The 12482-nt window shown below is 36.2% G+C and overlaps 1 protein-coding gene across 1 annotated transcript in view; it reads right to left on the reverse strand.

Annotated features, from left to right (window-relative positions):
* Positions 1 to 12482, reverse strand: part of LOC120627387 — a 127007-nt gene that overhangs the window by 19792 nt on the left and 94733 nt on the right. The window contains exons 3-4 of the mRNA XM_039895382.1: positions 7466 to 7578; positions 2432 to 2527 (exon numbers count right to left, since the gene is read on the reverse strand). Coding sequence (XP_039751316.1) covers positions 2432 to 2527; positions 7466 to 7578 — 209 coding nt within the window. The remainder of the gene's footprint in view (positions 1 to 2431; positions 2528 to 7465; positions 7579 to 12482) is intronic.

The following is a 12482-nucleotide window of genomic DNA, read 5'->3' on the forward strand; positions in this document are numbered from 1 at the left end:
CTACGGTCTTTATATGTATATTATATTATGTATATTATATGTTAACATACGGATGATAAGCACTTGTACCTTTCTTTTATCTTTATTTTATCATAAGTAGTTTATAACATGGACTAAAGGGCTCTCTCAATAGTTGGGTTTGCCTATAATCACCATGCTGGGCAGATGGGTTGGTGATCGCAGTCATCATCATCATCATCACATCCACCCATTACTGGAACACTACAGAGCAGGGGTCTCGTCCCACAACGAGGAGGGGTGAAGGCCGTAGTCCACCAGGCTGGCCCAGTGCTGATTGGTGGACTGCACGCTCCTTTGAGGAGTCAAGCAAGTGATATTTTAATTATTTTAAAGCCACATAACTCAGAAAAGTTACAGGTTTGGTTTAGAGGCTGGGAATCGAACTCGGCCCCCGAAAGTGAAGTCGAACCCAGCGCTATCACCGTTTCATCGGAGGTGATCGCAGTAGATAATATCAGCACTTATGAGGGCAATTCCCCTAGTGCCACTTGCGTCCAGTTGCTCAATTGATGTCGTCTGTCCGCCTAAACGGGGGTTTAGCGATTGGATTTTATAGTTTGTAAATTGTAATTGAAACTGCACTATGGTAAACCGTGAAAGTTATGTATTTAATATTTAATAGTGTCATTTCTATGGGCCTCATAAGAAGGCTCAGAGTCACTCAGGTGTATCTTTACGCAACCAGAGTTACCGACATAGCGACATAGCTCTTTGAGTCGCGAAGCTGAAGTGGCAATGGGTAGGGCACATAATTTAGAAAAAGGATTGCCGTTGGGGTCCCAAGGTGCTGGAATGGCAGCCCTGCACTGGTAAGCGCAGCGTTGATCGACCCAACGAGGTGGATAGACGACATTAGACGCGTCGCAAGTAGTCGCTGGATCCAAGCGGCACAGAAGCGTGGAATTTGGAACTCCCTAAAAATACCTATATTTATGTCCAGTTGTGGACGTCTGTCGGTTCATATTATGATAATATCAACCGACAGACGGTTGATATTATATAACTCACTCTTAAATCTCTATTAAATGTCATCTGCCACATGTAACATGTCACCTGCCAGCTGGCATATGTCAAATGTCACTTATCATAGATCACTGTCTTTTTAGTATTTCCCGTATGACGCCAGTACTTATTAAAAATTTTACGTCGACGATTACACGAACATTCGCTTGTTTAATTTTATAACTTTTTTTGTTCTAGTAATAACGGACCGGATCAAGAAGATGGCCAGCCTGATCGTAAGAGGAAAACTATTGCCTTTAAACAACAATACCTCAAAGTGCATGCAAGGAACACGTCATGTGCCTGCAAAAACATCGGCAACCACGCTTTTCAGACCGCAATCTAGCAATGCTGCTTGACCGCAGAAATAAGCATAGCAGCGGTACTTTCTTGGACGAGTGCTGTCACAAAAAGCTGTAGCTACCACTCAATATAATTCCTAGTGAAAAGGTTCAGGATTAGTTATATACATAGTTGCATGTTTAATTGCCTATTCAATGTAGGCTCTAATTATAAGCTGCAGGAATACTTACTAGTACTCCGCGTACCGTGAATGCAATATTCAGTATTCCTGATACATTTATTATATTCTAGGTTACGTTATTATTAACTAAACCTGTGTTCGCTTACTGAGCACGTAATTTGTAGTCAACAAGTTGTGGAATATATAACCCCAGGCAATGAAGAACCTTTGAGGTTTATTTATTTATCTTTAGACTAGCTGTAGCTGTATTTTTTCAATTTGAGAAATAACACACTGATCATATTCCCTGTCCGAAAATCCCTTCCTCTTTTACTTGCAGCCGTTTTTATTTTAAACATAGGTTTTAAGATATTTAAGCTGAGTTATTGTTGAGTCAATATTGGATTGTTTTTTAACCTCACCTTTTAGGTGATAATGCAGTTTAAAGTGGTAGTGGGTGACCCTTTAGGGGTGTAATGGCCGTTACACGGTAGTACCTACTTACAATCCAATGGCTCATTACTACACAGACACGAGTGCAGGCGCACGTCCAAAACGAACCATGTCCGTCGCTAGACTGCGCAATTGACAGCTACCCATCTGCATGTATAGTGAGACAATGTATGTGTATCTATTTAATAGATGCATTTTTTTATTCCACTACACGTTAGCCCTTGACTACAATCTCACCTTGTGGTAAGTGATGATGCAGTCTAAGATAGCAGCGGGCGAACCTGTTAGGGAGTATGGTAGTCATACCCCTAATCGGTTTCTACGCGACATCGCACCGGAACACTAAATGGCTTAGTGGCACGTTTTTACTTGTAGGGTGGTAATTAACCAGACCAAAAACACTACAATGGATTTGGCAGTTGTATTAAACCATATCTAATACTATTAATGTTCTAATACTATTAATAAAGGTGTCAAATCAATACAACTTACGTTTATATCAGCTCCTGTAAAGTTGTATAACTCGAATGGCGGATCCCTGCCCTGGACGTGCTGCATGATACGTTGTCCACTCTTAAAAAACACCACCTGCGAATTTTTTTAATCCTTAATCTTACTAATATTATAAATGTGAAAGTGTGGATGTTTATACTCAATCACGCAAAAACGGCTAAACGGATTTGGATAAAATTTGGCATGCCTTTGGCATGGAAAATAAGATATTCCGAGGGAAAATTGAAAAATGTTACTGAGCGAAGCTTTAGACCCAATTCTGAACTCCACGCAGACGAAGTCGCGGGCAGAAGTTAGTACTAATATTATAAATGCGAAAGTGAATTTGTTTGTGCTTCCATCACGCTCTAACTAATCAACCAATCGACTTCATTTTTGGCATAGGGTTATTTGAAAGGGCGCAGAGTAACATAAGCTACTTTTTATCTCAGAAAACAAACGATTCCCACGGGATTTGTAAGAACCGTAACAAAAGCGGACGACTACATTGGGCAACAGCTACTAGCTAGTAATAAATAATGTGTAACAAGTGTTAAATCGGACTCAAGTATAAAAAAATTAAAATCAAATTAATTGTAAGGTTGACAGTCATTTTGGGATACAAACGGAAAAACCAAAAAGACGCTTCAACAAAGATAAAGTAATTTAAAAAAAAATATGTTAGAGTGCCTCGTTGGTCTATACTGAAGGTAAGTACGCAGGCATAATAATAAAGAATCACGTCTCGAAAGTTACCTTGTACTTGTGACCTGTATATAGGTTAGAAAACTACGTGAATGCTACAAACTGGATCTGACAGGTAATCTATTTCGCTCGCGTATCGCTTATCTCGCATCATTGGATACACTAAGCGTATTTGCACCATTATCTGATCTGTTACTCACTGCACTGCATTGGTGTACTTTGACAATAAAACATAATTGAATACTAACAATGTCTAACTCTTCTTAATTTTTCTACGACTTCCCAAAAGGGACTGTTTTAAGGTTTGCTGCTTGTAGAGTTTATGTTATTGTTTGAGGTTTTTTTTATTACACTGTGAATTAAAAATGCCTGAACAAATTTGGATGTACGAGGTAACGTATTCTAACGTTACCTCGTACATCCAAATTTGTTCAGGCATTTCGACCGACACTGATTATAAATTTTTTATAGTATTAAAATGGTGTAAGATTTTTGAAATGGGAAATCATAAGGTTTATTATAGTTGTTGGAACTACACCGAAAACAGTTCGACCGACACTGATTAAATAATTTTGGTAAATGTAGAAATCGTAGGGTTTATTTTACTTGTTGGAGCTACACTAAATTAATTACATTACAAAAATAAACAATATGGCGTGTACTAGGAACTATAAACCCACTGGTTCTCTCGCACGGCCAACAACCAAAGCGTAGTTAAGATATAATTTTATTCGTCTTAGTTGTGGGAGTGATACTGCAAACGTAATGCCACAAAAACATGGCGCAGATTCATTGTAATGAATGTAAATGAAATATGATTTTAAAATAAGTATAACTAGAAGATTAAATATATCCTGTTAACTTGATAGATTATATACGAGAAGTTTAGAAACACTTTAGTTCATCTCAAAAGTTGGCATAACTTTTGTATAAATTAAGCCATTTTGTACTGAAACAACAAATAACAATATTAGAAGATTATCCAAACCTAGTTTCGTCTGCAATGATTGGTTTTTCCTTCATAATTAACTTAAGCTACTTTTTATTATAAAAAGCTCGACTTTACTTTAGGGGGGCCGAGTTTGAATCCCAGCACATCTCTAACTTTTCTAAATTATGTGCGTTTCTAGTAATTAAAATATCACTTGCTTCAACGGTGAAGGAAAACATCGTGAGGAAACCTGCATGCCTGAAAGTTTCGCAAAATGTTCTCAAAGGTGTGTGGAGTCCACCAATCCGTACTGGGCCAACGTGGTGGACTACGGCCTTAACCTCTCCTCGTTGTAGGAGGAGTCCCGTACTCTGTAGTGGGCTGGTAATGGGTTGATGTGATGATGATAATGATGGCTTTCTATTAATTACTCTAATCCTCTAGATTTTTGTACAAAAATCACGAAACCTGTAACTTCGCGGCTGTATTAAAGAAGTACAAATAAACGCTTTTGCATTTATAATATCTTTACTCGAAACTATACAGTTTTTTTTGGTTTGTTTGTGTCACGTTTACACAAACAAACCTAGAAGCCTTGGCTCTAAAACTAAAAATTGGATTAAATCTTATTTGCATTTGATATGTAAAGTTTTGAGGAGGCTATTTTGCATCATGCTACAAGTCTTAGGAGACGACGCTATGGGTCGGGTATACTGCGTGGTGCAGCTGATAAAAATTTGAATGTGAATAATTTTTTTATCATAAATGGTATTCTGATGAAGTCGTGGGGCTTGTTAATTATAAAATAGAAAATAATAAAGAAATAATATTAATAAGTAATAAAACAAAAAAAAAAAACAAATGAAAGCGCCTTAAACGACTTAAGTTCTGGTATTTCAAATACCTCAATGGGTGTCCCACAAGGCTCGATTTTGGGTCCTTTTCTATTTTTAGTGTATATAAATGATCTACCGTACCATGTCAGTGGAACATGCGACATTGTATTGTTTGCAGATGATACATCTCTAATTTTTAAGACTGATAGGAGTAAAGATAACTCTGACGAAGTAAACCGTGTTATGTCGCATGTGTCGCACTGGTTTACAGTTAACAACTTACTTTTAAATGCAAAAAAAACAAAGTGTGTCGAATTTATCTTACCAAATGTAAAGAAAATTGATAAAAATATAATGATAAATGGTGAATCACTAAGAATAGAGACTTCCACAGTTTTTCTGGGCGTGACCTTGGATAATAAGCTACAGTGGGGTGCCCATATAGATTCACTAGCGGGTAAACTAAGCTCGGCTGCCTACGCAGTCAGAAAAATTAGACAGATTACTGACGTTGAAATAGCTAGGCTAGTTTATTTTGCGTACTTTCATAGTGTTATGTCCTATGGAATCTTGTTATGGGGTAAAGCAGCTGATATCGAAACTATATTTATATTGCAGAAAAGAGCTGTACGGTCAATATATAAACTTAAATCACGCGAATCCCTCCGTGAGAACTTTAAAGAAATAGGCATACTTACTGTAGCTTCACAATATATTTATAACAATATAGTATTTGTAAGACAACATATTAGTATTTATAAACAAAAAGTGGACATAAACAGTCGACTTACAAGAAATGGTCATAAATTAGTGTCATCTGCATATCGTCTGCGTAAGGTACAGGGATCATTTGTGGGATTGAGTATACGCTTTTATAATATGATTCCTAAGGTGATTTTGGACCTGCCAATGCACAAGTTTAAAGAATTTGTTAAAACACACTTATTACAGCGAGGTTACTATACAATTGATGAATTTTTTAATGACAAGGTTGCTTGGAAGCTTCCGGCTCCGCTTTCAGCTCACACAAGATAGAAAAATGAATGTTAAAATGCAAAATGTAAATTGTTGATGTTGGAAAAGAGCAACTGCTGAGTTTCTTGCCAGCTTCTTCTCGGTAGAATCTGCCTTCCGAACCGGTGGTAGAATCACTACAAACAGACAGACTTGACGTTTCAAAAGTGCTTATATTAGGCCTACTTGAAATAAATAAATTTTGAATTTTGAATTTTGATTTTTTTTAATTACCACAAGGTATTATTATAAATATACCTTTGATAAATCAGTCTACAGTTATTAAAAGTTTACTTTGGAAAATTGGCGCGAGGTTTAAAGTTCTAGTAAATTACGCAAAGTAATTAACGAAGTTGCCAACTAGAATCCATAAGTTATTTAGACAGAATTTGTTATTATAAAATAATCAGTGTTAATAATAGCTAAATTGTGATTAATAATTTCAGTGGTTAAAATAATAGCGTGGCTTTATTTGTCAAGTTAGTCCTAAGAGATAAATCCTATCCTGTCCTACTAATTTATAAATGTGAAAGTGTGGTTGTTTGTTACTTAATCATGCAAAAGCGGCGAAACGGATTTGGATGAAACTTGGCATACATCTAGCCTTTGACATGGAAAATAACATAAGTTACTTTTTATCCCGAGAAATAAAAGAGTTCCCGTGGGAATACAAAAACCTTAAGCCACGCCAATAAAGTCTCGGGTATCAGCTAGTTTTAAAATAAAACTTTTTATTTTATAAGTTCCAGCTATTTTAATAACTAAAATATAACACAAACAATACAACTTTAAATAATAGAGATAAAAGTCAACTTTGTATTTTAAAAGTTTCAGCCGTTTAAATTACTAAGTTCTTTCGAAGAACATAAAGCGTAAAAGGTAAACATGCTCTTATCACCGTAAAGCATTAATTTCATTCCTCAAGAACTTACTAAATGTTAAAAAAAACTATGTTTTAATATAATATAAATGCAATAGCCCGTGTTAAAGAGCCATACAATTGAAAGCCGTAACAAAAATTAGTATTGCTTTTGATTATTATGAGAATACTATGTATTATAAAGCGGTGATAGCCCAGTTGGTAGGAGCTCGACTTCACTTTCGAGGGAACCGAGTTCATAACCCTCACAGCCTCTTTAACAAACCTCCGACTTTTCTAAGTTGATTTCGACATAATGTTCTCAAAGGTGGGTGGAGTCCACCAATCCGCACTAGGTCGGCGTGGTGGACTAAGGCCTTAACCCCTTCTCATTATGGGAGGAGACCCGTACCCGGTAGGGGGCCGGTAATGGGTGTATATGATGACTGTGTATAATAAATGAGCAATGTAATGTAAAATGAAAAACGACATCTAATATATAGAAATAGACAAAATTCGGATTCTTGATCCGGGAATCAAACCCAAGACCTTGAACTCCAAAGTTAAAAATGCATACCACTAGGCAAATGAGGCTAACGAATAGAGGAAAATGAGTGAGCACAGAGTATTTGTATATGCGACTGCTAAGGCCAGGACTTGATACACTGCCGTGTCCCTCATTGATTTACCTTGTAAAGAGTTTCCGGGTCGACATTATGGTCACACCGCAGCACAGCGCTATGACCGTGAACTACGAATCGAGGTGCTCGCAGCTCCACCCATACCTCTTCCATACTTGCCACTAGAACAAATAAGTAAATAAATAAATCAATATACTTCGACAATACACACATCGCCACCTAGCCCCAAAGTAAGCGTACGTTGTGTTATAGGTACTAAGATGCTGGTCGAATATTTTTATGAATAATATACATATATAAATAGCAATATACATATAAACACCCAGACACTGAAAAACATTCATGCTCATCACACAAACATTTTCCAATTGTGGGAATCGAACCCACGGCCTTGTACTCAGAAAGCAGGGTAGCTGCAAAATGCGCCAATCGACCGTCTGAAGTATTTGTTAATCACTTTAATAACCTTATCATGTCAAGGGTGGATTGAAATCAAGAAGGACTCTGAAAGGTTATTCAATTAATGACTATTACTAACTACTTTTCTATCGAATTCAAATTCAAATTCAAAATTTCTTTATTCATGTAGGCCTATCACAGGCACTTATGAAGCGTTCATACATATATGTTAACATAATTGTAAGGGGATGGTGATAACTTCGTACGCCAACTTAAACCTAAAGCTACGAGGATACCAAACGCGCCCTGGTCTAAGGAGAGCCCACAACAAACTGAGCCGGGTATTTTTTTTTTGTTATCACTATCTCACAGTTTATTTATATTAAGCTATGAAGCTAGAGCAATTCACACCCAAGCTTTTTTATCGTTCAAGTAATCCTTAATATTATAATAGGATTTTTCTGTAAGAGCTTCGGTTCTGTAATTATTACATACGTAACTTTTAGTAGTACAAGAGCTTATTGTGACAGAGCTCGTCGGGCTACTACCATGCTTATTTCTGTCGTAAAGCAGCATTGTTGAAAGGCGTGGTTGTCGGTAGGTCGGACATGAGGCTTAACACCTATGCTTCAGGTGTGATGGACACATTGCGGCACGTTTTAGGACGTTCCTTGCGTGCCCTACGAAGTGTTGGTTTTCCACGTAACATCATGTAGGCCATCCGAGAGAGAGGACGTAAATTTATTTACGTGTAAACCGAACTATTTATCATTTTATAAATAGTTTGGTTTGATTGTTGATTTAAAATATATAGTTTTTTTATTTACAATGAATATATTATCACTAGCTTTTGCCCGCGACTTCGTCTGCGTTTGATTTTGTTTTTTGATGTGGCGTTCAATTTAAGTATTCAGTATCGCTAAGCCTTAAATGAGGGGTTTGCTGCTGTCTGCTGAGGAGTTCTGTCCTCTATCTCCAACCACATTCAGATCTACACAAAGTTTGGGAAAAATTAAACACATATTACCTCTATAGTACAAAAATAATTATTTAAATCGGTTATAATTTGTCGGAGTTATGGTGTAAAATCGTCAAACACTTTCATCTCCTCTCCCAAAGGAACCAAGCTAATTGTCGGTATAAAAAAGTATCCTATATTACTTCTAACACTTCCAAGAATATGTGTACATAGTTTAATGATGATCGATTAAGTAGTTTTTCCGTGTAAGCGTAACCAACAAACGTACATTGACATTTATTATATTAGTAATAATAATAATAAGGTAGGTTAGGTATTTTTATGCGGTTCTAACGTCTATGAAAACCCCGCCATCGTTCATAAAATCAGTGCAAAGCGAACGTTAAAGTTATTGGCGTGATCACAAGTTAAAGCAGTATGGTTTGAAATAAGTTGTACGAGTAGTATTTAGTAGTTTTCCGCAATCGTGTTTCTTGTATGTCTGTGTGTCTATGTGTCTGTGTGCCTGTGTTCAACCACAACAGGCAGGCACACTTTTTCTGCGTTGGAGTGTAAAATGGCTTGTTTTACAAACATGTTGGATGGTACAATTTACTATTATTTATCACATAATTTAAAATAACATTCACGGTGATTATTCTAGGTCAAGTTTTCAACATTGCCTAAATTATCATAAATATTGAAATGCTGGCAATATTGTATCACTGTTGTTGCAATACTCAATTATTACGAGTAGGTATTTGCTTAAATAATTATTATTTGAATATTATTTCCATAAAGTAAACTAAGGCGCCCCACAAACTTAGAGACTATTCCCGACAAAGGATTTATACCGAATAAATTCAAAAAAAAAATTCAAAAGTGGTGTATAGTTTGTTGTATTGTCTGTGGTCCGTTAACTGTATGTTGTAGAAACATAAGAGTGAATATTATAATTAATAATTATTAGAAAAATAAATTATTAGGAAATGGGCTCTTGCTAAGTTAATCTTTTCCAGTTATTATTGCTAATATTATGTGATAATAATTGTTAAAGTCTGTCACCTTGGTGGGTCATAACTCTTTATTCCCTCTGTCATAGAGGGTGGACCTATGCCCAGCTGTCGGACATTAACAGACCGATGATGATAAAGTTCGGATTCAAGTAATAAACACACAGAAAAGCTGAACGTTGTTTAAAGTAAGTACAACAAATGTAATTCAAAGTTAACAGAGGTTAGCAGCAAACATGGTACGTGAAAGTTCGTAGCTTGACTTCGTAAACATTCGACGCGCAAATAAGTTAAATTTAAGACATGTTCGCAAGTTTGCGAGCAAATTTTATTACTCACAATTTATATTTAGAAAAGCCGCGAAGACAAGATGTAAACTAGTGAATAATTAGTTTACATTTTGTTGTTACAGAGAAAATTAAGTAATCAGGGATTTCGTTACATCCCTAGTGATACAATTGTTATTATAATGTGATAAAAACATGATCATCATCATGCCTATAATAGTCCACTTCGGAACTTAAGGCCCCTCCCAACGGGAGGGTTTGCTCATAATAATTAAGCTGGGCAGTCGGGTAGTAACTGGTAGTGGTAGCATAGAGAACGCTGCTAGCTGTTCTCTGTTATATTCCCTTGGTCGCCTCGCACGAATTGACTGATAGCCACCACCACCACACGGGAAATACATAGGTCACCATCATCATCATATCGACCCATTATCGGCCCACTCAAGGGCACGGGTCTCCTCCTACAATGAGGAGGGGTTGAGGCCGTAATCCACCACGTAAGCCGGCCGCCGGCTACCAATCTGTACCGGGCCACCAAGCTGGCCCGGTACGGATTGGTAGACTCCACATACCTTTGAAAACATTATGTAGAACTCTCAGGCATGCAGGTTCCCTCAAGATGTTTTCCTTCACCGGTTGAAGCAAGTGATATTTTTAATTAATAAAAACGCACGTAACTTAGAAAAGTTCGAACTCGGTCCCTTAAACAAAAATGTGCCTGTCCCTTTGTTATCATTGGCCAAACATTGGTAACAAACAAAAGATTGGTGCAAATCTTGATAGCACTGCATCATGCTCAAAGCCTGTAAGATTATTTTTAGCCGAGAAAAGTAACGGTTTCTGTGCGATATAAGAGAAACTTAGACTTTTGAGGACCTCACTGGTTCAGTGGTGAGCGCTGTAGTCTTATGAGTGGGGATTCGATGGAATTTTATAATTTCAGGCAACGTCTAGTACGATGTCGCTAAACGAAACCGATAAGGGGTATTGGTAAAACATAAACTAGCATGTTAACCTTAAACTACACCATTACATACCATCAGTTGAAATGTCATTTAAAGGTTTTCTTGTAGTGGAAAAAAGGAGGAGTAAGTCTCGGGAAACAGTGGAAGTAGTAGGTAAGCGATATGCTAATATAAAAATATCATAGCAGCTGCTAGTAATCTAAGTATTGACGTAACATAGTTGCATAACTAACTTAATATACATGTCAAACGACCATACAATATTAATTGCTTCCAAAACAAAGGAAATCGACCTCGGAATTATAAAACAAGTGAAAGTAATTATGCTAGAAGGCTATAAATGTTCGGGTTTATTTTTTATAACTGCTTATAACAACTTTTGTTTCATTATTATAAAGCTTAGTTATGTTAGAAATTTCGGTCGCTTCACTACCTTGTTTTCAGTTCGAAAACTTTTTCTTACCAACAGGCATTCACAAAATTTAGCTTGAATTATCATTACACTTTTCCAAAAAGAAGAGCAGCGTTAAAATCGGTCTATCCATTTAGGTATATCATTAACACAGACACATTGACAGACCGGTATTTACAGAGCGGTAAATAAATAAATGCACCACAGTTGTGTTATGGGTACTAAGAACAGTCATCTTAGCACCCATAACACAACTGTGATTGTGTGATATTTTTTAATAATAATAATTGTTTGTGTATTACTAAATTAATCATGTTGCCCCAATAAATCATTTTTCATTCATTTTTCAATATATATTGATTGTTGTATCAAGGGTCGGTCGGAGATTGAGATTGAAATATTTCTAAATCAGTTTAATATTAATATTTTATGTATAACTTAACATTGGTTAAAAACTCATGAATACATGTTTAATTTTGGTAACCATCATGTTAGTAGAGTTACTGCAATTCATGGTGGCTCATTAATTATATTAAATAAAAATTTGAAATTTAAAAATAGAACAGACATTGAGAGCCTGTCTGTGTAACGAACAATTGAACTTGCATCAGAATTAGAGCAATTCATTGTTGTTACTGCATATATACAACCCTTATCAAACTTTGAACTTTTTGATCAGGTTATGGATGAAGTATTAGATAAAATATCTAAATCGAATAAAAAAAATATTGTGTGCGGTGATTTTAATGTGAATATTTTAGAAAGTAGCTCTCAAAGTTGTAGGTTATTAAATCTATTTAAGACCTACAACTTATCAAATATGTTTATGGAGCCTACAAGAATAACTGCCACTAGCGCCACATGTTTAGACAATATCTTCACAAATATCAACCCAATCACTAAAAATATAATAAGTAAATTAGATTCTGATCACTTTGGTCAATTAATCCAGTTCCAAAATTGGGAAAAAACATTGTCTAAACATAAAATAACTTTTGTGCCTGTGACATCGGACGAATAGGCCTTGTTAA

The sequence above is a fragment of the Pararge aegeria genome, chromosome 11 (genome assembly GCF_905163445.1).
Source record: "Pararge aegeria chromosome 11, ilParAegt1.1, whole genome shotgun sequence".
Lineage (NCBI taxonomy): Eukaryota > Metazoa > Arthropoda > Insecta > Lepidoptera > Nymphalidae > Pararge > Pararge aegeria.